Source organism: Callospermophilus lateralis, chromosome 4, assembly GCF_048772815.1.
Source record: "Callospermophilus lateralis isolate mCalLat2 chromosome 4, mCalLat2.hap1, whole genome shotgun sequence".
Classification (NCBI taxonomy): Eukaryota; Metazoa; Chordata; class Mammalia; order Rodentia; family Sciuridae; genus Callospermophilus; species Callospermophilus lateralis.
Window position 1 is genome coordinate 71,299,100 of NC_135308.1, and position 27,989 is coordinate 71,327,088.

Below are 27,989 nucleotides of genomic sequence, written 5' to 3' on the forward strand. Positions count from 1 at the left end.
CAGCCTCTTGTTTGGACCCCTTTGTCTCTTCCTTTTCAGTCATTTCCTATTGTCCAGCCCCAAGTAGTAGCAAGAGCTTTGCATCCTAGCCTGGCTCTGTGTTGGTTTCCCATGACTTTGCCACTTTTGTTGGGAATCCTTTTTTAATCCCAAATGGCAAAGAGCTCACTCCCTCCCCCCACCCACCCTTTTTTTCTTTTTTCTTTTTTTTTAAAAATATTTTATTTACATTTTAGTTTTCGGCAGAGACAATATCTTTGTTTGTATGTGGTGCTGAGGATCGAGCCTGGGCCGCACCCATGCCAGGGGAGCTCGCTACCGCTTGAGCCACATCCCCAGCCCCTCTTTTTTTTTTTTTTTTAAACAAACAAACAAAAACCCATACAGGGTCTGCAAGTGTAGATCAGTGATAGGGCTCTTGCCTAGCATCTGTGGGGCTCTGGGTTCAATCCCCAGCACCACCCAAAATAAATAAATAAGCAAACTATTTTTTCCACCTCAATATGTGGTATGTTGAATTTTTATGCTTTAAAGCTCAGGATGCCTTTGCTTTCAATTCTACGTGGGCCTGATGCATCCAAGCTTTTGGCGAGCAGGCAGGAGACTCAACAAAATCAAAATGAGAAAAAGGCAGCCTGAATGCAAGGCACATCTGGAAACATATTGTATATTTGAAAATTATAACATTGGGGTTAGGGATGAAGCTCAGGGCACTCAGAGCACTTGCTGGCATGTGGGTTTAATCTCCAGGACCACACCAAAAACAAACAAACAAATAAAATGACATCCGTAGAAGTGATAAAGTTAACAGTTCACAGGTGAAATAAAATTTTATATATAAACATATGTGTGTGTGTGTAATTTACATGAAGTGAAACTGGCAATTCATGCTTACATTTTTAAAGTCTAAGCAGGGAAGAAATCCAACTGAAAAGAGATTTTCTTTACTTGAGTCCAGTATTTCCTTTCATGAACTATTTGTTAAAAGCCTCAAATAATCAACAGAACAAGAAAACCCATTCATACCACAGACTTTCAAAACTGGATATTTCTTAAGGAAAGAAAAAATTCAAATGTAGTTACTTTCTCTCCAAATTCTCCCAAGAAATCTATTATTCTTTTATTAGAAGACTACAACTCTATATAAATGCCCTGATACTTAAGCCTGTATTTTTTATTTTTAAAATTTTTTTTTTTTTTAAAGAGAGAGAGAGAGAAGAGAGAGAGAGAATTTTTTAATATTTATTTTTTAGTTTTCGGCGGACACAACATCTTTGTTTGTATGTGATGCTGAGGACCGAACCCGGGCCACACGCATGCCAGGCGAGCTTGCTACCACTTGAGCCACATCCCCAGCCCCTGTATTTTTTAATACAGTTCAATTTTTATTAATATAAAACACATAATACATTCATATTTTTACATAGTATCCAGCGATACATTAATTTCTGTGTGTTTGTGTGTGTGTGTGTGTGAGAGAGAGAGAGAGAGAGAGAGAGAGAGAGAGAGAGAGAGGGAGAGAGAGATGTGAGGCTAAGTCAGGCCAGAGAAATTGCCGTTATGCTACTAATATCACCCAATATTAACCAGGGCATTGCATTTGTTTTTTGGCTCTAGGGAGTTTTATTCAACCATTTAGAAAAACGAAGAGCTATTTAACCACTGAACCACACCCCCAGCTCTTTTTATTTTTTATTTTGAGGTAGGATCTCACTAAGTTGCTTAGGGTCTTGCTAAGTTGCTGAGGCTGGCTTTGAACTCATGAGCCTCCTGTCTCAGCCTTCCAAACTGCTGGGATTACAGGCGTGCACCACCATGCCTAGCTAGGGCATTGCATTTTGTGGCATGTACTAGAGGTCCAGTTTCCTGGGCTGGATTAATGGCCCTGAGGAAGAGCGAGGTCTCTGCATGCCCAGGTCCAATGAATACCTATTGACTAATGATTATTAACTCCCTTGGTCTCTACCATTTCTGCAGGTTCAGGTTCCTGATGATTCAGGCCCCTGCCTGATACCTCAGCAAGGCTAAAATGAACCAAGTAGTTGCTTTTTGGCAACTGTTCCTGGTATTGCAACTGGGTAAGTGCTCACACTTGGGGTTTGGGAGCAGATGGTATGGGAGGTGGGGAAATGCTAACATGAAGCATTGCAGTACAGAGACCTGATCCCTTTCTGTTTCACCCAGCACTGCTCCCAGTGGTCACTCAGGGAAAGGAAATGGTGATGGGCCAAGTGGATGGTTCAGTGGAGCTGCCCTGCACAGCTTCCCAGAAGAAGAACGTGTTGTTTACCTGGAAACATTCTAACCAGAAGATTCTGGGAAATCAGAACAACTTCTTGACCAAAGGTAGGATTTCCCTGTCCCTCATCCAGGGAGGAAAACAATGGATTGAACACTCCTGTGGTCAGAGATCTGCTCCTAGTAAATTCTGGGACCCCCAAAGAGCTGGAGTTGATAGAAATTCTGTGGCACTGTTTTCTGGAATTTCCCTACTCCGACTGCTGGTGACAAAAGGCTTTTAGTACTGTGGTATTTTTAATATTTTAATGGTTATTAGAAAAATAATTATCACATAAAATGCATGGTTTCAATAATATTATTGCTACAGCCGGGCATGGTGGCGCATGCTTGTAATTCCAGTGACTGGGGAGGCTGAGACAGGAGGATCGCAAGTTCAAAGCCAGCCTCAGCAAAAGCTAGGTGCTAAGCAACTCAGTGAGACCCTGTCTCTAAATAAACTACAAAACAGGGCTGGGGATGTGGCTCAGTGATTGAGTACCCCTGAGTTCAATCCCAGGTACAAAAACAACAACAACAACAAAATATATATATATATATATATATATATATATATATATACAGACTCATGTAGATGATACTTTATTTCCATTGAAAGCAACAGAATAGCCAGGTGCTGTGGCATACTTGCAATTCCAGCAACTCCAGGGCCTGAGGCAGGAGTACTGCAAATTCAAAAATGCCACAGCAATTTAGCAAGCCTCTCAGCAATTTATAGAGATCCTGTCTGTCTTTAAATGAAAAAGTAAATAAATAAAGAAAGAAAGCTGGAATGTAACTCAGTGGGAGAGCGCCCCTGAGTTCAATCCTTGGTATCAAAAAAAAAAAAAAGTAACTGAATGATTTTTTCCGTGCTTTTAAAGTAAGTAACATCTCCAGACTAAAGACTCCAATATTTCTTAGAAACATTTTATAAAATGTTTTCACATATATTTTTTTTTATAGATAGATAGATAGATAGAGAGAGAGAGAGAGAGAGAGAGAGAGAGAGAGAGAATTTTAATATTTATTTTTTAGTTTTCGGTGGACACAACATCTTTGTTTTTGTATGTGGTGCTGAGGATCGAACCCCAGCCGCACGCATGCCAGGCGAGCGCGCTACCGCTTGAGCCACATCCCCAGCCCTTTCACATATATTTTATTTTCATTGTATTTATAACTCTGTGGGTTTTTTTCTGTTTTGTTTTCTTTTTTTGTCTGTTTGTTTGTTTTGGCTGCTGTTGGGGTTGAACCCCTACTAAGCAAGTAGCTCTATCACTGAGCTATATCCCCAGCCAGCAAATTTTTTTTTTTTTTTTTTGTAGATAGGGACTTACCAGTCTGGCCTCAAACTTGTGATCTTCCTGCCTTAGCCTCCAGAATGGCTGGGGATTGTAGGCATGCTCTGGCTGCTACTGTTGCTGCTGCTGCTTCTTTTTCTTCTTCTTCTTCTTCTCTTTTCTTTCTTTTGTTTTTTTGTTTTTTGTTTTCTGTTTGTTTGTTTGTTTTGTACTGAGGAATGAACACAGGGGTGTTTTACCACTGAGCTACCCCTAGATCATTTTATTTTTAATTTGGAGACAGGGTCTTCCAAAGTGCCCAGGTTGACCTCTAACTTGCAATCCTCCTGCCTCAGCCTCCCAAGTAGCTGGGATACAGGCTTGTGCCACCTTTTCACTTTGTCCAGCAGCTTTTGTATTTTGGTTTGTTTGTTTTACTGTTGCTTCCTTTTATGGCAGATAACACTGGCTTTCTGTTCATGTTAATGTTATAGTTTCCTTTTTAAATAAATTTATTTAATTAAGAAAATTAAATGGGGCCCGGTTTGTGGTTCAATGGTAGAGTGCTTGCCTAGCACATGTGAGGCACTGGGTTCGAACCCCAGCACCACATAAAAACTAAATAAACAACTAAAAACATCTACAACTAAAAATTTTTTTAAAAAATTAAAGATGTTACATAAATTGGATAGGCAGATTTGGCTAAAATTGTATATGAGGTCTGTGAATGGATGAAGTTTAGGAAATATGACTCCAAGTGTCGGTTTTACTGGTAAGGAAGCTAAGGTCAGGGCAGAAATCCTTGCTTTTGTGCCCACATAGAGACAGAGTTTGAACTAAATGAACTCTGGTCTTTTGACTATCAGGCCTAGGGTCTCTTAGAGAAAGTTGTTTCAGGGGCTAGGGATGTGGCTCAAGCGGTAGCGCAACCGCCTGGCATGTGTGCGGCCCGGGTTCAATCCTCAGCACCACATACAAACAAAGATGTTGTGTCCGCCGAAAACTAAAAAATAAATATTAAAAAATTAAAAAAAAAAAGAAAGTTGTTTCAGAGCACTCAAAATTTTCTTTTCTTTCTTTTTAAAAAGTATATCTGATAGCCAGGTGCAGTAGTGCATGCCTATAATTCCAGTGGCTTTCGAGGCTGAGGCAGGAAGATTGCAAGTTCAAAGCCAGCCTCAGCAAAATCGAGGTGCTAAGCAACTTAGTGACACCCTGCCTCTAAATAAAATACAAAATCAAGCTGGGGATGGGGCTCAGTGGTTGAGTTCAATCTCCAGTACCAAAAAAAAAAAAAAAGTATATCTTTTGAAGATGGTTTTATATTCATATGTGTGTATGACACATACACGTATATATATGTACATACATACACACACACATATATAAATATTTTTACTTCATTTATTTTAAGTAATTGCATTAATCCTTTGCATAACTACAGCATGATTTCTTTGACTAATCTTGTATTGTTGGACATTTAAGCTATTTTCAATTTGTTATCATAAACAATTCTGTAGTGAATTACCTTATGTCTTTGGACACACATGTAAATGTCTTTATATGATTCTCTTGCCTCAGCCTTCTGAGTGGCTGGAACTAGAAGCACATACTACCAAGCTTAGCTTTATCAAACTAATTTTTTTTTTGGTAGTGGGTATTGAACCCAGAGGCGCTTTACTACTGATCCACATCAGCTCTTTTCATTTTTTGAGATAGGGTCTCATTAAGTTGCTTAGGGCCTTTCTAAGTTACTGAGGCTAGCTTTAAACTTGTGATTCTCCTGCCTCAGTCTTCTAAGTTGATGTGATGACAGGCATGTACCAGCATACCCAGTTTATTAGACTAATTTTTTAAAGTAATCTGGCATCAGGTATGGTGGCTCGTTCCTGTAATCCCAGCAACTTGGGAGGCTAAGGCAGGAGGCTCACAAGTTCTAGGTCAGCCTTAGTAACCTAGTGAGACCCTGAAGCAACTCAACAAGACCTTGTCTCAAAATAAAATAGTAACAATAATAATAAACTAAAAAGGTTGTAGCCCAATGACAAAGTTCTTCTGGATTCAGTCCCCAGTATCAATAAATAAACAAATATTATCTGGCAATGTTTTATAAATAAAAAAAAAATCTAAAATCCTTTACCTAGTAACAGCTATTCTGGAAAATATGTTTAACAGAAATAAAATTGTGAATACTTATTGATATCTGTGCAAGGATTATAAAATTACAAGAATTATTTGTAATATCAAAACAATAGAATTCAACATGAACATCCATTAATAAGGGAAGAGTTAAATTATAGTACAATTGTGAGTAATTCAAGAAAAGGAGGGCTTGTGGGAAAAGGGAGTAAACATATATCTTAAGTCTATTAGGGATACCATATTGAAACATCACAGATTGGTGGGTTAAGCAACAGAAATTTATTTATCACAGTTCTGGAAGCTGGAAGTCTGATTTCATGGGCAGGTTCTGGTGAAGGCTTTCTTCCTGGCTTGTGGACAGCAGTCTTCTTCCTGTGTCCTCACATGGCACAGAGAAAAAGAAAGTAAGATCTCTGTGGGTTGATATAAAGACCCTCATCCAATCATGAATGCACTTTCCCCATAATCTCATCTAACATTAAACACCTCCCGAAGGCCCCATCTCAAAATACCATACCATCATGTTGGGGGTTTGAACTTCAAATGAATTTGGAAGAAGGACTCAATTCAGTCCACAGTATTCAGCTAGGTCCCTCAAAATTCATCTCTTTTTTACATGCAAAATGCACTCATTTAATCTTGACAGCCCCCAAATTCTTAACTCCTTCCAGCATCAACTCTGAAGCCTAAAATCCAAAGTCTTATTTGAATATCCTCCAATTAGCCAGGCTCAGTGATGCACATCTGTAATCCTGGAGACTTGGGAGGCTGAGGCAGGAGGGTCACAAGTTCAAGACCCTATCTCAAAATAAAAATACAAAAGGACTGGGGATGTAGCTCAGTGGTAGAGCACTCCTGGATTCAATCTCCAGTGCTATAAAAAATAATAATAAATAGACTAATAAAAATATCATCCAATCAGATAAGGGTGATATATAATTCACTGAGGTATATTTGATCCCCAGGAAAAATTCCTCTCCAGCTGTGTGTGAAATCTGACAAGTTATGTGTTTCCAAAATACAGTGTGGCCAGGCATAAGGCAGATTTTTTCATTCCAAAAGGGAAAAATCAAAAAGGGGGAAGAAGTGACAGGGTCTTTCTAAGTTGCCCAAGATAGCCTCAAACTTGAGCTCCTCCTGCCTCAGCCTCTCAAATTGCAGGGATTACAGGCAAACTTTTTCTCTTCTTGAAAAATGGCTCACACTCATATCTGAATAACTCTATTGTCTGTCCTGTCAAATGCAAGGAGTCCATTCTTCATTGCCTCCCACCTCTGACCTCTTCAATTCAAACAAGTAGTGTTTCTGCTCCTATAAGCCTGTAGGTTCTTTGTTGAGTGATAGTATACCCAACTTTTGGTGTTCTCTTGGAAACACGTTTTCTCATTTTTGCAATATGAATAGGCTGAGAATTTCCCAAATCTTCAAATTCTGGTTCCCTTTTGCTTGGAAATCTCTCAGCTTTAATCCCCAGAACCAGAAAGACAAACAAACAACCCCCCCCACCTGCCCACCCACCGAAAACAACTCCTCAGCTAAATATCCAATTTCTTTTTTTCTTTGTCGTTTCCTTCTTTCTTTCTTTCTTTGGAATTAGGAATGGAACCCAAGGGCTTTTATAACTGAGCCACATCCCAAGCCCTTTTTCTTTCTGATTTAGAGACAAGGTCTCACTAGGTTGCTTACAGTCTCACTAAATTGCTGAGGCTGGCTTAGAACTTGTGATCCTCCTCCTCCAGCCTCCCTAGCTGCTGGGGTTTCAGGCGCATGTCACCATGCCTGGCTAAATACCCAATTTCAATGCTTGCAAATTCTACCTCTGCAAAACACTACACAATTAAGTCAGGATCCAATAGTAAGGATCTAATTTCCAGTAACATGTTCTTCGTTTCCATTTAGTCCTGGAAACAGCAGTAGATATAGACAAAAATATGCCTCAACAATCGCCAGCTCTCTCTAGCTAGAGACTAGCAAAGAGCAACCGAGCAAGACTTTTAAATGAAAACCGCTTTACTCCAGCCAAACACCAGAGGAAAAAACGGTGGCCCTATCTCCACCCATGCAGCATGGGCTGAGTGGGGAGCCTAAATTTGATCCTCCTGAGAGTGCAGTGAGTTGTCTCAACAATTTCACTGGGATGGTTTCAGAGAAGGCAAGGTAGAGAGCTGGGATGTTCATCCCCACCAATCAGCCACAAGGCTGTTCACACTCTGCAACATTAGTGGAGAATAAGCAGTAAAAAGACACCCTTCCTGCAGGGCTGGTGTTAGAGGAGGCCTGGTGGAGAGTCAAGACTTTTGTCATCACTCAGCAAGGACAAGGCCACTCTATGGAGGCCATATGGAGAACTGGAATCCCCACTCTCTCCAACTGTAGTGAGAAACATCTTCAAGTGTCAATGAAAGATGAGAGGGAACCGAGATTTCTACCTCCATTTGGCAGTACTAAGGAAGCCCCCTCCTTCCTTCACAAAGCAACATCAAAGAAAGCCAGTTAAAGCAGAAGGTTTAATACAACTCAAAATTTCATAACATAATACTCCAATGTCTAGTTTTCAATAAAAAATTACTCACTACAAAAACAAAACAAAACAAAACAAAACAACAAAAAACTCAGATCAAATGAGAAAGAAAGAAAGAAAGAAAGAAAGAAAGAAAGAAAGAAAGAAAGAAAGAAAGAAAGGGTCTGGGAATATATCTCAGTTGTTAGAGTGCTTGCCTTGAATGCACAAGACCCTAGGTTCAATCCCCAGCACCACCCCCCCCCCAAAAAAAAGCCACAATGAAATGCTGAAATGGAAGTTAGAATTTTCTGACAAAGATTTTAAGGCAGCCACGGTAAAAATCCATATGTAAGCAATAACAAACATGCTTTAAATGAATGAAAACACCTTAAGAAAACTCAGCAAAGAGAAGAATTAAATGGAAATTTTAGAATGGAAAAATTTAATAGTTAAGATACAAAGATGAGTGAATGGACTCAACAGCAAAATGGAAAGGGCAGAGGAAAAAAATAAGTGAACTACCAGAGAGAAAAACAAAAAGTACACAGTGTGAACAGCATAGAGGAAATAGATTAGGAAAAAAAAAACTTTTAACAAAGCCATAGCAACCTGTAGGACTATATTAAAAGATTTGTGTCAATGAAGACCAAGGAAAGAAAAAGGAAAATTGTGTTGAAAAAACTACTTGAAAAAATAATCACTGAAAACTCCCCAAATTTGGCAAAGGATATTAACCTAGATTCAAATGCAAGTAGCTGAGCAAACAACCTCAAACAGAATAAACCCACATCAAGAAATCCACATCAAGACACATCATAATTAACTGGGTACAGTGGAGTGCAACTCAGGAGGCTGAAGTAGGAGGATTGCATGTTCCAGGCCAGCCTCTGCAACTTAGTAAGACCTGGTCTCAAAAAAAAACAAACAAACAAACAAAAAAAAATTAAATTTCTGGCAATGTAGCTCAATTGTAGAGCACATCTAAGTTCAATCCTCATTACTACAATAAACTAAATAAATACATACATAAATAAAAATTTAAAAATCTGTATACTATTAATCCTATACCAGAAGAAATGTATTTTGGGAATGAATGAGAAATGAAGACATTCTCAGATGAATTTGTTGCAAGCAGAACTGCTCTGAAAAAAATGGCTCAAGGAAAGGAAATAAGAACAAATCTTAGCATATCAAGAAGGAAAGAACCAGTAAACAATGTATGGCTAAATACAATAGGCTTTCTCCTTCCTCTTTATCTCTTTTTCTTTTTTTCTTTGCAGGGTTTGGGATTGAATTCAGAGTCTGGCAACTGCTAAGCATGTGCTTTTATACTGAACCATAACACCAACTTCTTTCCATATGAAGTTGAAAGCAAAAGTTGTGCCACTATTTGAGTAATTCTAGATGTGTGTGGGGAAAATATTTAAAGCAATTATATTATAAATGGGGAGGGCAAAGGGACATAAAAGGAGGTATGGTGACATGACACCAGTAGACTACAACTGTATACATATATATGTATTACCTAGAGCAATCACAGGAAGTAAACAGAGCTACACTCAAAAACTTTATGGAAAAATCAAAATATATTCTAAAACACTCCTTAAAATGTTTATATCCCAAAGTTTAGACTAAATATATGAAACCATACTGATATAACTGATTGAATAAATAAATGGACAAGAGAGAAATCTCTCTTGTAAAAGAATTCCAAATAATTTGTATTGATTATCTGTCCTCAAGGAGGTAGGACATAAGGGCTAACGAGGGCTAATGTGTAAGTTCTTACTCCCAAAGAGTTTGATATGGAGAAGAGGGGTGGGGGCAAGAATAACTTTGCTTAGCCTTCTGAGTGTCAGGCCTGTGCCACTGCTCAGGGGAAACTGGGTATGGGGTATATGAGAATTCTGTACCATTTTTACAACTCTTCTGTAAACCTAAAATGGTTCTAAAACACACTTGGTTACAAAATGATGTTCAAGTAACCCTTAGGAAGGCAGGAAAAAGAAAACAGAAAAACCAGAAAGTAAAAATAAAATAGCAGACTTAAGCCCTAATCTCTCAATAATTATGTTAAATACATGTGATCTACATACACTTATTAAAAAACAGAGGTTGATAGAGTGGATTAAAAAACATAACCCAACAATATACAGTCTATTAGAAACTGACTTCAAATATAATAACATAAGCAGGTCAAGCAAGTAAATCAAAGGGAAGAAGGAGTAGATATATTAATATTAGATGAAGTCAACTCCAGAACAAATAAAACTAGCGGAGACAGAGAACTATACTGTATCATTATATAATGATGAAAAGGTCAATCTACCAAGAATCCCAGGGGACATAGCAATGATTGGTTGTTGGGGTTTTGTTTTGTTTTGTTTTGTTTTTGCCCTTGCACCTGACCAGTAATCCTCAATGTGTATGCACCAAATAACAAAGCAGCAAAAAATGAAAAAAAAAAAAAAGTAGGGAGAATTAAAAGGAAAAATTGGACAAATACATCTCTTCACTCCAAACAATTGATTGAAGAACTACACAGAAAATCAGCAAAGACATAAGAGAATTCAACAGCACCACGCTGCCATTTATAGAACACTCTGCCCAACAGCAGCAGAATATACATGATTTTCAAAAGTCTACAGAACGTGTACCAAGGTAGTTCATATCTTCAACCATAAAACAAACCTCAGGAATGTTTTTTGTTTTTTTGTTTTTAAGTGAAATTATACAGAATGTGTTCTCTGATCACACAGAATCCAACAGAAATCAGTTTTGATAACAGAAAGATAAGTCTGTTAAGAAAGGAAAGTCTCCAAACACTTGGAAATATAGTAGTAGTAATACTCATGTAAGGGTTTGCATACTAAAAACTACACACTAGAGATAAAAGAAGTCAGAGAAGATCTAAATAAATGCTCATGGATTGGAAGAGTCAACATAGTGAAGGTTTTCTCTAAATTGATATGAATTTAACACAATTACTACCAAAATTCCAGCAAGTTTTTTTTTTTTTTTTTGTAGATATAGACAAGGTTATTCTTTTTAAAAAATATGTTTTTAGGGGTTGGGGTTGTGGCTCAGTGGTAGAGCATTTGTCTGGCACGTGCGAGGCACTGAGTTCAGTCCTCAGCACCATATAAAAATAAATAAATCAAATAAAGATATTGTGTTCAACTACAACTAAAAAAATTAATATAAAAATATATTTTAGTTGGCGATAGACTTTTAATTAGTTAATTTATTTATTTATATGTGGTGTTGAGAATCAAACCCAGTGCCTCACACATGCCAGCAAGTGCTCTACCACTGAACCACAACCACAACCCCCTAGACAAGGTTATTCTATTTTTTTTTTTTAAAGAGAGAGGGAGAGAGAGAGAGAATTTTTTTAATATTTATTTTTTAGTTCTCAGCGTACACAACATCTTTGTTTGTATGTGGTGCTGAGGATCGAACCCGGGCCGCACGCATGCCAGGCGAGCGCGCTACCGCTTGAGCCACATCCCCAGCCCCAACAAGGTTATTCTAAAATGTATATGGAAAGCCAATGGAACTAGAAGAACTGAAAAAAAATTTTTTCAAAAAAAGAAGCAAAAAGGAGAAATCAGTCAATCTTAAGACTTATTATATACCCAGAATAATCAAGACTGTGGTATTGACAGAGGGATAAACAAATGATAAATGGAACAAAATAGAGAAACAGATCCATATAAATATGTTCAACTGATTTCTTTTTACAAAGGTGCAAATGTAATTCAATGGGGGAAAGACAGCCTTTTCAATAAATGGTTGCTGGAGCAATTGGACATCCATAGGTAAAAAAAAACATAGTCAACAACAAACCTAAGTTTTCTGCCTTATTCAAAAATCAACTTGGGCTGGGGTTGTGGCTCAATGGTAGAGTGCTCACCTAGCTTTCATGAGGCACTGGGTTCGATCCTCAGCACCATGTGAAAATATAATAAAAATATTGTGTCTACCTACAACTAAAAAATAAATATTAAAAAAACATAACATAAGGGGCTGGAGTTGTGACTCAATGGTGGAGCACTTGCCTCATATGTATAAGGCACTGGGTTCAATCCTCAGCACCAAATAAAAATAAAGGTATTGTGTCCATCTATAACTAAAAATATTTTTTAAAATTCAAAAATGTATTATGACTTTAAATGTAAAATATAAAATTATAACACATAGAATATCTTCAGGATCTAGTATAGGCAAAAAATTTTTAGATTGACATCAAAAGCACAACTCATGGGCTGGGGTTGTAGCTCAGTGCAAAGTGCTTGCCTAGCATGTGTGAGGCACTGGGTTCGATCCTCAGCACCACATAAAAATTAACAAATAAAATAAAGGCATTCTATCCATCTACAACTATAAAAATTTTTTTTAGAAAGCACAACTCATAAAAGGAAAAATTGACAAATTAGTCTTCATCAAAATTTTAAAAATTTGCTCTGCAAAAAATAAAGACAAGTTATAGGAAAAGAAAAAGAAAATATATTGATAAATCATGTATCTAATAAAAGAATAGTATTTAAAATATATTAAAAGAACTAAAAAATCAACATGAAAACCCTAATGAATCCAATTAGAATATGGGTAAAATACAGGGCTGTGGTTGTAGCTCAGCAGTAGAGTGCTTGCCTAGCACGTGCAAGGCCCTGGGTTCAATCCTCAGCACCACATAAAAAATAAATAAATAAAGGTATTGGGTCCAACTACAACTAAAAACATAAATACTAAAAAAAAAAAAAGAATATGGGTAAAATACATGAACAGATATATCATCAAAAAGGATATACTGGGCTTATATAAAAATAGACATATAAGCAGTTGTTCAACATCATTAGTCCTTAGGGAAATGCAAATTAAAATCACAATGAGATATCACTACACCTATCAAAATAGCTAAAGTAAAAAATAGCTTTTTTTGGAAGCTATTGGAAGGTGTAGCTCAGTGGTAAAGCACTTTGCCTAGCATGGATGAGGCCCTGGGTTTGATCCCCAGCACTTCAGGGGGAAAAAAAAAAAAAGTGTCAACACCAAATGCTGGTGAGATTGTAGGATAACTGTAGGTTGTAGCCACTCTGAAAAAATACTTGAATAGTTTTTTCAAAAAATTAAACTTGAAACAACCCAGCCATTGAACTCCTAGGTATTATTCCAGATCAATGAGGACCTATTAACACAAGAATCTATAATAGCCACAACTAGAAACAACCTAGATATCCTTCAATGGTGAATGATTACATTCATTCCATGGAATACTTTTCAGCCGTAAAAAGAAATGAATTGTAGCATACACAACAACCTGGATGAGGCTCCAGAGAATTGAGTGGAAAAAAAGCGCCAATCTTAGAAAGATAATACACTGTATAAATACATTTATATAACATTCTTGAAATGACAAATTATAGAAATAGAGTGCAGATTAGTGATACCAAGGATTAGCAAGGTGAGAGATCCAGGAGGGAAGAGCATTTGCTTAAAAAACATCTTCATGGTGCTGGAATTGTTTTGTATCCTGATCATATCAGTGTCAATATCTTGGTTATGATCTTGTACCATAGATTTGCAAGATGTAACCATTGGGGTAAATCAGGTAAAAAATACACAGGATTTCTTTGTTATTTTTTTAGTTGTAGGTGAACACGATACCTTCATTTTTTATTTTTATGTGGTGCTGAGGATCAAACCCAGTGTCTCATGCATGCTAGGCAAGTGCTCTACCACTGAGCCACAACCTCCACCCCTTGTATTTTTTTTTATAATTGTATGTGAGTCTACAACATCTCAAACCAGAATTTAAAAATTAGCTTTCATAATTGCAAAGCAAAAGAAACAAAAAGAATAAAGTTCTACATATATATGCTTAGAAGGATGTCAAGGGTATTTCCTTAAATGAAAAGAGTAAGCTTTTAGGATGTGGCAGTGAAGGCCTATAATCCCAGCAATTTGGGAATCTGATGCAGGATGATCACAAATTTAAGGTCAATCTCAACAACATAATGAGATCTTGTCTTAAAAAAAAAAATGAGGGGCTGGGGATGTGGCTCTAGCGGTAGCACGCTTGCCTGGCATGCGTGCGGCCCGTTCGATCCTCAGCACCACATACAAACAAAGATGTTGTGCCCGCCGATAACTAAAAAATAAAAAAATATTAAAATTCTCTCTCTCTCTCTCTCTCTCTCTCTCTCTCTCTCTCTCTCTCCCTCTCTCTCTCTCTCTTAAAAAAAAAAAAAATGAGGGCTCAGGTGTTGGCTTAGTGGTAAAGCACTTACCTAGCATGCAAGAGGCATTGGGTTCAATTCTCAGCATTGCATATAAATAAATGAATAAAATAAAGGTCCATCAACATCTAAAAATATTTTTTAGAATTAATAAATAAAATAAAACATGAAAAGGAAAATAGATGTGACTCAGTGGTTAAGGGTCCCTGGGTTTAATCCCCCATATCTACAAAACAAAAAGAGAAAACAATCCAAACCTTAAAAATGTCTGAGTAGCCAGGTATGGTGGCGCACGCCTATAATCCCAGCGGTTTGGGAGTCTGAGGCAGGAGGATCATGAGTTCAAAGCCAGCCTCAGCAACTGAGGTGCTAAGCAACTCAGTGAGACCCTGGGGGACCCTGTCTCCAAATAAATTTAAAAAAAAATAGGACTGGGAATGTGGCTCAGTGGTTGAGTGCACCTGAGTTCAATCCTGGGTATCAAAAAAGAAAACAGAATTAAGGATATGAAATTTTTTAAGTTGTGGGAGAAGCCAGGCACAGTGGCACCTGTAATCCCACATACTCTGTGAGCTGAGGCAGGAAAATCACAAGTTGGAGGCTAACCTAGACAACTCAGTCAGACCCTGTCTCAAAATAAATAATACTATGGGCTTGGGTTCCATCCCTAGCACTGCAAAACATTATATATATATGAGAGAGAGAGTTGGAACTGGGAAAAATGGCATGAGCCTATAGTCCAAGCTACTTGGGAAGTTGAGGCAAGAGGATTATTTGAGGCCAGGCATTCCAGGCCAGCTTGGGTAACATAATGAGACCCTGTCTAAAAACAAACACCAAACAAATAAGTAAAAATACTGGGTATATACTGCATTCCAGAAAAATGCTGTTTACATTAACTTGGGTTAATGTTACTGTGTGCCTCTCTCACTAGCACCCTAGCCAGCATTGAATGTTATTTAAACTGTTTTTTCTAATTTGACAGTTGAAAGATTTATCATTATTGCTTTAATTGGCATTTCTTCTATTACTTGTAAGATTCAAATATTGTGCTGTTTTCTAAATCTAAAAATTCTTATGTCTTTTGAATTTCTGTTTTGTTTCTACGATCTTATCCATGTTACTTCAACTTCTGAACCAGAGAGTCAAATATTTTTTTTCCCTCTTCTTCAATCCCTGGTTTCCCATCAGTCACCAACTATGGCTACTCCTTCCTTCGACAGTGTTATTTGGTTTCGTCCTTTTCTTTCTTTCTTTCTTTTTTCTTTTAATGACATATTAAGTGAGCAGCCTCATATCTTTTTTTCTAATATCTTTATTTTTTCATTCGTTTGTTTTTATGTGGTGCTGAGGATTGAACCCAGTGCCTCACACATGAGAGGCAAGCTCTCTACCACTGAGCTACAGCCCCAGTCCCTTGTCCTCTTCCTTGTTGGGAATGCCACTATTACTAGCCCAGGCCCACATATCTTTCATGTGCACTACTGAGAGCACCCAGATAATTCTCTCTGCTACTAGTCTCTCCTACTTGGATTTCTTTTCCTCCTGCTGCAGTAATGACTTCCAAAGCAATGTTTTATACACATCACTCCTTAGCCCATTAGACCAAGCCAGGGAGCCTCTGCTGGACATTTTGCCTTCTCAGTACCACTTCCCACAACTTCCCAGCTGAAAACTGCCATACACAGATGGTCTCCAGACAGTTTGCCTACACTACTTTTCTGGGCCTTTTTCCATTTCTTGGAATGTCCTTGCTGCTCCCCTTCTCTCTCTCCCATTCCCTATAAAACATCTTTTTTTCCTTGCTGGTACATAAGGAACCCAGGGCCTCATGAATGCTAGGCAAGTGCTCTACCACTGAGTTGCACCCCCAAACTGCTTACACTTTTTTTTATTTTTTGGTACCAGGGATTGAACCCAGCGGTGCTTAACCATGGAGCCACATCCCCAATCTTTTTGTACTTTTTTTTAAAGAGAGAGAGAGAGAGAATTTTTTTTTAATATTTATTTTTTTTAGTTTTCGGTGAACACAACATCTTTATTTGTATGTGGTGCTGAGGATCGAACCCAGCGCCGCAGGCATGCCAGGCGAGCGCTCTACCGCTTGAGCCACATCCCCAGCCCTGCTTTTTTGTATTTTATTTAGACAGAGGGTCTCACTGACTTGCTTAGGGCATCACTAAATTACTGAGGCTGGCTTTGAACTTGCAATCCTTCTGCCTCAGCATCCAAGCCGCTAGGATTACAAGAATGCGGTACAGTGCCCAGCTCGCCTACACTTCTAAGACTTGTTTCCATACTGGTCTCTCCCATGAATTTATCCCAGGTTTTCCCATTCTCTTAGATTTTTCATACTATCTAGCAATTGCTTTTCCAAAGCATAGAACATCAAAGAAAAGTGGGTCATGGTTTTCCTCATAAGAAAAACAGGAAAGCAAGAAGAAAGAGATATTTTAGGATATACATTTTGTTTTGAACCAATGGAGTCTGGAGTGATGGCAGGATATTTATATAGAGTTTTCTGTTGGTCCATTGAAAATGTGAGCCCAGAATTGAGGAGAGAAATTGGAACTTAGAATATGGATTTGGGGGCTGGGGTTGTGGCTCGGTGGTAGATCACTTGCCTAGCACATGTGAGGCACTGGGTTTGATCCTCAGCACCGCAAAAAAATTAAATAAATAAACATATTAAAAAAGAATATTGGTTTGGGAGTCATCTTCAGAGCTGACTGGGAATGCATCAAAATTTAGAATGTCGGGGCTGGGGATGTGGCTCAAGCGGTAGTGTGCTAGCATGTGTGCGGCCCGGGTTCGATCCTCAACACCACATACAAATAAAGATGTGTGTCCACCGAAAACTAAAAAAAAAAAAAAAAAATTAAAAAATTCTCTCTCTCTCTCTCTCTCAAAAAAAAAAAAAAAAATTAGAGGGGCTGGGGATGTGGCTCAAGTGGTAGCGTGCTCGCCTGGCATGTGTGCGGCCCGGGTTCGATCCTCAGCACCACATACAAACAAAGATGTTGTGTCCGCCGAAAACTAAAAATAAATATTAAAAAAAAACTCTCTCTCTCTCTCTCTCTTTAAAAAAAAAAATTAGAATGTCTATAGAAATGGGGGGAAATACCAAAGACAGTCTCTGGCAACACCTAAATCTAGATGTCAGAACGAGAGTTCAAGAAGAAGAAAAATAAATGGTACTTAGGTATGGAGGGGGGGCTCAAAAGAGGTAAAAAGTGGGTAGAAACAGAGTAGGCTACTTTTTCAAGACATTTGGTCAAATTAGTGGGCACAGTGGCACACGCCTATAATTCCAGAGACATGCGTGGCTGAGGTAGGAGGCTCATGAGTTCAAAGCTGGCCTCAGCAACTTAGCAAGGCCCTAAGCAACTCAGCAAGACTCTGTCTCTATAATGTAAAAAAAGACTGGGGATGTGGTTTAATGGTTAAGCCACCCTGGGTTCAACCCCTGGTACTAAAAAAAAAAAAAAAAAAAGTTTGGACAATTGTGTAAAAAAATGTAGAAAAACTGGGGAACTAAATCAATGTGTAGATCCAGGGGGAAAGAGCAAGAGCAAGTCAGGTAGAAACTACAGAAGGGACAAATAAAAGGGTAGAGTGGTCAAATATTAGGTGTGTGCCCAGGGCTACAAGGTTGTCTGGAAAGGTGTCCTGGAGAGAATGAGCCTGAGCAGAAGGGAAGAGAATGATAACTTGAGAAGATCAGAGATGCTGGAGTGCACGGTCAACATGATATCCAGTCTCCAGCACCAAGGCAACAGCGGGAATGGGCCTAGGAGTGCTCAAGGAGGCAGAGACATGCCACTGGGGTGGAGAGAGGCTTCACCCTCAGTCACATTTGTCCTATCTCTCTAATTATATATTCTAAGTGAAAAATGTCTGTATATACTATACAAATTTAGCTTCTATTTTCCTTGGTACCAGCATTGAACCCAGGGGCCTTAACCACTGAGCTTTGAACCCACATCACCAGCCCTCTTTTACATTTTATTTAGAGACAGGGTCTCCCTGAGTTGCTCCCGGCCTCTCTTAGTTACTGAGGCTGGCTTTGAACTCAGAGTCCTCCTGCCTCAGCCACCCAAGCTGCTGGGAATATAGGCGTGTGCCACCATGCCCTGCGCAAAGTTAGTTTCTAACTCCCTTTTCTACAGGAATTCTGGAGCTGCCACTGCACCCAGAAAATGGCTAGTTAAAGAAAGGAATACCCTCTTGATGATAGTAGTTAGACGTTAACAGAGTATGAGGGTGGAGACTGAAGCTGGGGCTGAAGCTCAGTGGTAAAGCACTTGCCTAGCATGTGTGAGACCCTGGGTTCAATCCCCCAAAACAGAGGAAACCACCTATCCATGCTAGAGGAACTTACCAGAGATAATATTGCACAGTGTACCAATCAGGCCTGAATTTTAATTCTAGCTCCATTTCTTATTGGAGATTAAAAAAAAAAATAGGAAAGGGCACACAGTGAACTCTCTCTCCTATACCCATCACATGATTATTTATTTACTTCTATTTCCCAGAGGCAAGTGAGATTATTTTCTTATGTTTACTTCCCATGTTTTTTACAAGGCATACACACATAATATATGCACACACACACACACATGCACAGACATACACTTTCATTCTTAGTATTCATGGGGAATTAGTTCCAGCACCCCCTCTCCTCACTAATGAAGGTACCCAGATCCACAAATGCCCACCTCTCTTATAAGCAACAGTGTAGTATCTGCATATAACCTAGGTACATCTTCCTGTATACTTCAAATCATCTTTAGATTATTGATAATACCTAATAATGTAAATGCAAAGTAAATAGCTGTTATACTGTACTGTTTAGGGGGAAAGTCTGTATAAGCAAGTACAGATGCAATTTTTTTCAAATATTTTTTACCCATTGTTGGCTGAATGCAAAACCCACTGATACGGAGGGCAATCTCCCTCTCTCTCCATATATATACATTCACACACATGACTTTTTTTTTTTTTTTGGTACCCGGGAATTGAACTCAGGGGAACTCGACCACACCACTGAGCCACATCCCCAACCTTATTTTGTATTTTATTTACAGTCAGGATCTCACTGAGTTGCTTAACACCTTGCTTTTGTTGAGACAGGCTTTGAACTCATGATTCTCCTGCCTTAGCCTCCCAAGCTGCTGGGATTACAGGTGTACCACCATGCCCGGCATATATATAAATTTTTATGTATTATTTTAATTTTAATATTTTGAATTATATATATATTTTTTCCTGTTTATTTTCTTCTGGTGCTAGGAATCAAACCCAGGACCTTGTGCATGCTAGGCAGGTGCTTTACCATTAAGCTACAATTGCCAGCCCTAGCCCTTTCTTTTAAAATAAATAATAACTTTCCTATGTACACATATGAATATACCCCAGAGAATCTCCACATCATGTACAACCACAAGACTGGGATCCTAATTAGAATAAGATATATTCCATGTTTTTTGTAAATATGTGAAAATACACTTTGCTGTCATATATAACTAAAAAGAACCAATAAAATAAAAGAATTACATTATAAAAATAAATAAATAATAATCTGTTTATTATCTTACTTTATTCAGTTAATAATATTTCTTGGGCTGGGACTGTGACTCAGCGATATCGCACTTGCCTGGCATGTGTGAGGCACTGGGTTCGATTCTCAGCACCACATGTGAATAAATGAAATAAAGGTCTATCAACAACTAAAAAAATATATATATTTTAAAAATATTTATTTTTAGTTGTAGTTGGACACAATACCTTTATTTCACTTATTTGTTTTTATGTGGTGCTGAGGATCGAACCCAGGGTCTCGCACATGTGAGGTGAGCGCTCTACCGCTGAGCCACAACCCCAGCCCCTAAAAATATATTAAAAAAAAATATTTCTTAGGTGATATTGTTTCGTATCAGAATAATGTAAAAAAATCTTCCTTATTCTTTTCTTTTCTTTTTTTTTTTTTGGTACCAGGGTTCAAACCCAGGGGCACTTCACCACTGAACCACATCCCAGCCCCTTTTCTATATTTCATTTAGAGACAGAGTCTTGCTAAGTTGCTTAGGGCCTCACTAAATTGCTGAAGGCAGCTTTGAGCTCAAAATCCTCTTGCCTCAGCCTCCTGAGCTGCTGGGATTACAGACATGTGCCACCATACCTGGCTCCTCATTCTTTTTTTAATGACTGCATAGCAATCCACTGAATGGGTGAACTATAATTTATTTAATCTATCCTTCTGTGTGTGTGTGTGTGTGTGTAACTTTTAGCATTTTTTTGTTGTTGTTATTATTATTTGTTTGTTTCTTTTTGAGGTTTCTTTTTGTGATGAAACCAGTGCTTCATACATGCCAGGCAAGTGCTTTACCATTGAGCCACATCCCCAGTCCATGGTCATTTAGTTTTGCATGTGCATTTGTGATTCTGATGGATATCACAAATTAGCTTCCAAAGAAATTGCATTGGTAGTATGTAAGAATTTGGGCAATTGCTTAATTTCTGACTCTCAATGTCCTTATATGCACCATAAGTAAAATAGTACCTTTTTCTTGACATTATTGTAAATATTACTGGAGAAAACAATGTTAAGTATTTGATGCTCTCCAAATAAGTACATTGTTTCACAGTATTTTTGAATTAGTAAGACATGATCCTTGCCAGGTAAATGGATATGATGGGACCTCCTCTCCAGACTGGGATTCTCTGACTAGGACAAGCAGCAGATTCTGCAGGAAATTAGCAACTCAGAGTTGTGGGCACTACTCCTCCCAGGGGTGCCATGGCATCAGAACATTTCAATCTTTCCATATGGCTTCTACTCACAGGTTCCTCCCATCTGAGTGATCGCACTGACTCAAAAAAATCCCAGTGGGATCAAGGATCCTTTCCTCTTATCATCTCTAAACTTAGGATGGAAGACTCAGGGACCTACATCTGTGAAGTGGAGAATAAGAAGATAGAGGTGGAATTGCAAGTGTTCAGACGTGAGTGGAGCAGGCCTGGGATGCAAACGACATAATCTGTCTCCCTTCCTCCCCTACTCCCACCTCTGTACCAAAACCAGGGCCTGAGCTAATGACACATCATAGCCTGCAAATGGATCATACTGGTCACTGAGACTTCTCAACTCTCCTCAGGCCTTTGGTCAAGGTTAAGGAGGGAGCAAGTCCTAGAGAAAGGGAAAGAAAAGAAATGGAAGCAACCAAGAGAAGGATAGAGAAAGACTAGGGAGGAGATGAAGATGTGGAAGAGAGTGAGATGGAGAAAGAGGGAGAGGAGAGAGAAAAGTCCTGCCTTGGGCTGGGAGTGGGCCTCAGGATGTTGGGAGGAAAGGTAATATTGGGACAAGGGACAGTAGAGAAACATTTTTGGTTTCCTCTCCTCTTCCTGTCTCCTTGAGGATGGTATGAATGTGACACAGGTGATTTGCTTCCTCCACAGTAACTGCCAACCCGGGTACCTGTCTGCTACAGGGGCAAAGTCTGACCCTGACCTTGGAATCCCCTCCTGGTAGTAAACCTTCAGTGAAATTCAAGCAACCAGGGAATAAAATTAGTACTGATGTCAAGGTCTCAGTACCCAATGTGGGATTCCAGGACAGTGGCACCTGGACATGCTTCATCTCCCAGGACCAGAAGAGTCTGGAGATAAAAATAAACATCTTGGTGTTGGGTAAGAAGTGGGGCTGTCTCTGCAGGCTCCTCCCTGCTTAGGGGCTCCCAGGCTCACCCCCCGGCATTCTCACTGCCCAGCTGCTGGCTCTGCTGCTGAAGGGTGGGTCCAGACTCCCCTCGATTGAGATCTGTCCTGAGTAACACACTGGGCCCCTCCTCCTCCTTGGTAAGCTAATGACAGCCACCCCTGAGCATGGCAGAACTGGGGGAAGGAAGAGATAGGGAATATAAGGATGTGACAGGCCCCAAAGGAAGAGTGGCAAAAGCATCTATTTTCTTTTTTGCCCCAGCTCCCAACCCCAACCAAGTTGGCAGATCCTCCTACTCAAGGACACTAACCCCAGCAAGCCAACCCTAATGACTTTCTGTATTGCAAATGTATAATACTGAGTGAGAGAATTATAGGGAGACCAAGAACCCAGAACACGGGTTCTACCCCAGATTCTTATGTGCTTGTGTGACATAAGGCAGCATAGTGTGGTGATTTAGTGCACAGATTCTGATTTAAATCTTGACTCTGCCACAATCATGTATGTGTCCTCAAGCTAGGCATGGAACCTCTGTGCCTTAGTGTCTACATCTGTAAAATGGAATGGTGCTAACTGTGGCTGTGACAGTGCCTACCTGTCATCTCATGGTAGGAATACATAAATTGCATGTAGGACTGTGCCTGGTGCACAGTAAGCCATATTTAAGTGTTAGCGCTTATTCTGTGAAGGGTGATAACTTATGCACCTAAGGAGCACAGGCTAAATGGTTTCTGTGCTCCTGGAGTCTGGAGGAGGGAAAGTTCCCCTATCCCCTGTGGCTGAGCTGTTCTATAAAGACTTCTGGAAGCCATGGAAGACGGTCTGCTTCAGGAACATGATGGATGAATGTTAGGGTGGGAGGGAAGATGGGAGAAACAAGAAGGAATATAGTACCTGACATGAGAACCTCCATGTGTGGGCTTACCTGGTCCTCTTCCATCTCTTTGCTGCCCTACCAACCCTTTACTTTCTCATTTTCCTATCTCCTCCTCACTCAGAGTTGTTCCCTTCCTATCTCCAGGTTTCCAGGAGACGCTCAACACAGTCTATAAGAAAGCGGGGGAGCAGGTGGAGTTATCTTTTCCACTGAATATCGGAGATGAGGACCTGAGAGGGGAACTGAAGTGGCAGGCAGAGAGGCCTTCTTCCTCCAAGACCTGGGTCACCTTCTCCTTGAAGAATAAGCACTTTTCTGTGCAAAAGGTTACCCAGGACCCAAAGCTCCAGGTGGCTGAGAATCTTCCGCTGCGCTTCACCCTGTCCCAGGCTTTGCCTCAGTATGCTGGTTCTGGAGAACTGACTCTGATTCTTGACAAAGGAAATCTGCATAAGAACGTGAAGCTGGTGGTAATGAATGGTAAGGAGTAGGCTGAGAAGAAGAGGGCAAGAGAAGGAAGTGGAGGGGCTGGCCCAGGGTACCCTCTGAGGCTGGCTAGGTCCCAAAAGGAGGTGCCTACGTCTTGCTTGGTTGATTGAAGTGATCAAGGGCCCTCTGAGTTTGGGCCTGGCATGTTTGTTCCTTTTGGTTTTGGTGTGGGGGACGTAACTCAGGGCCCCTGCATATGATAAGCAAGTATTCCACCACTAAGCTACACTTCCAGCCCTGGACTGGTTTTGAACTGACTCTGGAATTTGTATATTCTTCCCCAATATCCATGAGACAGCCTGGATGTGGCTCCCTGAGAATCTCCAAAGGGCTTGGGCTAACAACCAGAGGTCTAGATCTGCCTCTGCCCAACCTTAGCCCTCTGTGATCCTGGCTAAGGCCCCTACCCACTGTGGGCCATCTTTCTCATCTTTTTAATAAACTAACAATTTTTTTGTTTATGATAGTAATGAAAAAATATCAAGCTTAACATTGAGTTCTTTGAATTCTTATTATAATAATTAAAAAAAAATAATGGCTAACACTTGATGCTTAGTGCATGTGAAGCCCAGTTCAAACATTTTACATGTATTCATATATTTAAAATTATCCTCTGAGGTTTAGCTGTTGAACAACTTTCTCAGGGCATCTTATAAGAAGTAAAGATAGCTTGGATTCAAACCCAAGACCAGTGGAACTTACAAGCTGTTTTCTTCCTTACAATGGCATGGAAGTGTGCCCTGAAAAGAGTAAAGAAGGCTACATGTGGAAAGGATCACTTTATTGTCCTACTGAATTCCCTTAGAGCTTGAAGGTACTAGGAACCCAGAGGGCCAGGCTCCTGGTCTCAGCCTCTTGTTCTTCTACAGTGACTTATCACCAGAATGACTTGATCTGTGAGGTGCTGGGACCCATTCCTCCCAAGCTGATGCTGAGCTTGAAGCTGGAAAACCAGGAGGCTAAGGTCTCAAAGCCCGAGAAGAGGATTCGGGTACCAAACCCCAATGCAGGGATGTGGCAGTGCCAACTGAGTGATGGGGACAAGGTTCTACTGGATTTCCAGATTGATGGTGAGGATCCAGGTTCCAAGGCCTAACCCCAAGACTGGGCCTCCTAGCTGTAGAAGCTTCCTGGGGTTTATAGAGACCACCCAGTGCCCCACACTCTCAATTCCTCTAAGATGGAAGAGTTATATGTATGGTGTTCTGGAGACACAGAGGTGAGGTGGGATATGATCCTGGGTCCCACGTATACCTTCCAAGTTCCCACCTCCTTAAGGTTTGCAGCGGAGGAATAGGGCCTCCTTCCAAGAACAATCCTCTTTGACTTCTCTTCAAACCAGACATAAATACACACACATTCACACACAGGCCCCCAGGGTCTGAACCACTGCTTCTAGCTCTCTGAATACTCTGTAGTCTCTAAAATATATAATCCCTTCCCAGTTTTGCTCTCTCAAACCCTTTTGAGAGCCCTGCTTCCCTGATCCTTTCTCTCAGCCCTGGGGACCAGATCCTTGTTTTCCCCTCCAGCCGGCCCTCTGACCCTCTGATAGTGGTTGGTATGCTGAGTACCCATCTCTCTTGCAGTTCCACCCACAGGGTTAAACCAGTACCAGCCAATGTTCCTGGCTGTCATAATTGGAGGCGCCTTGAGCTTTCTGCTCCTCGCTGGGCTCTGCATCTTCTGTTGTGTCAAGTGCCGACACCGAAGGGTAAGCAAGCCCTCAGGACCCACTCTGTCCCCCACTAGGCCCTTGAACACCTGAGGCTGGTAAAAACGCATCCTGCATGTGCCTTTTCTGGCCAGCCCCTCACTGCAAATCAGGCCTTGTCCTGGATCCTATGCAGAAGGAGAAGAAGGAAGGAGTAAAGAGTCAATTCTAGGACAGACGGTCTTAGCCATAATAACTGCTTCTCCTCTACCAGCTTTCCCCACTCCTCCCTCCAAGGGGTGCCTACCTTCTGGAGGCCTGGAACCCTCATGATTCTCCTCCTTGTTCCTGGACAGCGCCAGGCAGAGCGGATGTCTCAAATTAAGAGGCTTCTCAGTGAAAAGAAGACCTGCCAGTGCTCCCAGTAAGGATTTGGGCAGAGTGGTAAGGGAAGGAAGGAGGGAGGGAGAGGAAAGGGAGAGACGAGGAAAGGTGAGGACAGTGGGGGAGAAGGCAAGGAGATCTAAGAAGTTGAGAAGAGAAAGAAGGAAGGGGTAAGGAGGAGGGATGGTGGTGAGCCCACAGAGGCTGAGGGGAGGGGGTAGAGATGAGAATGGGCCCAAAGGGATGTGGAGGTGGGAGGAAGGAGGAAGGAGGAAGGTAGAAGGCGAGGGTGCAAGTGAAAGGGCAACAGGCCTGGGGTATTTCTGGGTGGGCCCTTAAGTCATGCCCAGACACTTTCACTGTGCTAGAGAAAAGTGGGGTCTGGGAGCCATAGAGGTCCTAGAATACAAAGTGACTTAGGGACACACTGGCTCCCTTTTTTTTTTTTTTTTTTTTTGGTATTAGAGATTGAACCCAGGGGCATTTGACCACTGAGAAACATTCCCAGCCCTTTTTATGTTTTATTTAGAGACAGAGCCTCACTAAGTTGCTTAGGGCCTTAGTAAGTTGCTGGTTTTTAAACTCATGATCCTCCTGCCTCAGCCTCCCAAGCTGCTGGGATTATAACTGTGCACCATCGTTCTCAGCTCCCCTATTCTTTCTTCCTCCAGCAGGCTGCAGAAGACTCACAGTCTCACTTGAGGTGCAAGAGCCTGGGAGTTTCCCATGTGCATCCTCCCCAGCTATCTTCCTCGCACTTCCTCTTGGACTTGGGCCTGCAGACCAGATGAATGTAGCATATCCCAGCACCTCTGGCCTCCTCTTGCTTTCTTCCTCCACACTGGCCATTGTTTCTCCTCTTTTGTTCCCAGCACCATTGGCAGAGTCTTGCTCTTAACTTTTCCTTAACAACATCATTCTTCCCCATTTCCTTTTCTTCCAAATCCTAGCCCTTCTTTAAATACTTCTTCTGGACCCACTCCCCAGCTGTTCACTTAGATCCCAGGGCAGTGAGAAGGACCAGCCTTACCTGGCATGAGGGCAGGCCTGGGTCTAGAAATATGCAACACAAGACTGTCAGTTTGTTGGAGAGGAACCTGGCACCAAAGAGGGTGAGGATTTGCCCAACTGGTCAAGGACAAATACAGATCCAGGGACTCCTGAAGCCAGTTCCCATAGCCCCATGTTGCTTGCTTCTCACCCTATGTGAGCAGGGCTGTACTTTGATCCAAATAGGCCCAGGTACACACATCCATGTACAAAAACACTAGTCCACAGACAATTTCTTACACCTAAGCGGTTTGTTTATAAACCATTTTCACATCTTCTATTTGACCCTTACAAAAACCCTGCAAGACTGATAGTGACAGAACCAAGATTATTTATCTCTAGTTTTCCAGAAATGAAACCCAGAGAAGCAAGAAGATTCCCCACGGCCCTATAGCTAGCAAGTGCTGGAGTCAGGACTAACTCAGGTCTCCTCACCCCTGTACCACCGCTGTTTCTTTCTTTCTTTCTTTCTTTTTTTTTTTTTAGAGAGAGAGAATGTTAATATTTATTTAGTTTTCGGCGGACATAACATCTTTGTATGTGGTGCTGAGGATTGAACCCGGGCCGCACACATGCCAGGCGGTTGCGCTACCGCTTGAGCCACATCCCCAACCCACTGCTGTTTCTTAATGCAGGGACAAATACCACACAGATCTCTACGGTGGCTAGTCACAGGTACCCAGCATGCACCTTTAGATCCACAGAAACACATCACCCACAGGAAGGCCTGTCTTAAGAGCTCAGGGACATGGAAGAAGATCTTAGTGTCTAAAACCCCCTCCTTTATCACCTGCTGGTGGTGAGGCTTGTTACTGGAAGAAAATCCATTCAATTTTCTTAATCAGAACACAGGATGGGAGTATAGGCCCCTTGGGAGAGAATGTCCAGGGAACTGCCACTCGCCATGTACAGAACCATCAGGAAGGCGAGCTGTGCTTAGGGGAAGAGGCAGGGAGTTATCCTCGGGTGACCCTCTGAGGAGACCTCCTATGAAAGGTGATGATGTTGGGCCTCAGCCCGCCTCTTGAACCCTCCTTTTTCTCCCCCAAAACAATTCAGGACATGGGGAAATTGAGGTTATATATATTCTCATTCCTTCCCTTCATGAGCCATTTCTCTCAGGATCCCCAGCCTCCTATGCCTCTCTCCTTTCCCTTTCTTACCACCTCCCTTAGTTCCAACTCCTTGTCTGTTTTCCTCTCTCCCCTTTTTCTTTTCATCTTGCCTCTCTTACATACAGGAAGATCACCTATTTGCTGCCAGGGTCCCCATTGCTTACATTATGTTTGTGCCTACTCCCAGTCCTAAGCTGACAGAAAATACAATAAAATTACTATGAAAAATAGTGTGTGTGTGTGTGTGTGTGTG

General features: G+C 40.7%; 1 protein-coding gene across 2 annotated transcripts; it reads left to right on the top strand.

The window, feature by feature from the left end:
- The first annotated feature begins 2,003 nt into the window (after positions 1–2,003).
- Positions 2,004–27,930, top strand: Cd4 (CD4 molecule). Of its 2 annotated transcripts, XM_076852592.2 has the most exons (9): positions 2,004–2,078; positions 2,185–2,346; positions 21,290–21,448; positions 21,906–22,136; positions 23,189–23,524; positions 24,403–24,603; positions 25,123–25,247; positions 25,544–25,611; positions 26,243–27,930. In XM_076852592.2, the coding sequence occupies exons 1-9, from the start codon at positions 2,030–2,032 to the stop codon at positions 26,271–26,273; spliced, it is 1,362 nt and encodes a 453-aa protein (XP_076708707.1). In that variant the 5' UTR covers positions 2,004–2,029; the 3' UTR covers positions 26,274–27,930. The 2 variants fall into 2 exon arrangements, with proteins under 2 accessions (XP_076708707.1, XP_076708708.1); XM_076852593.2 differs by lacking the exon at positions 21,290–21,448.
- Positions 27,931–27,989: the final 59 nt, after the last annotated feature.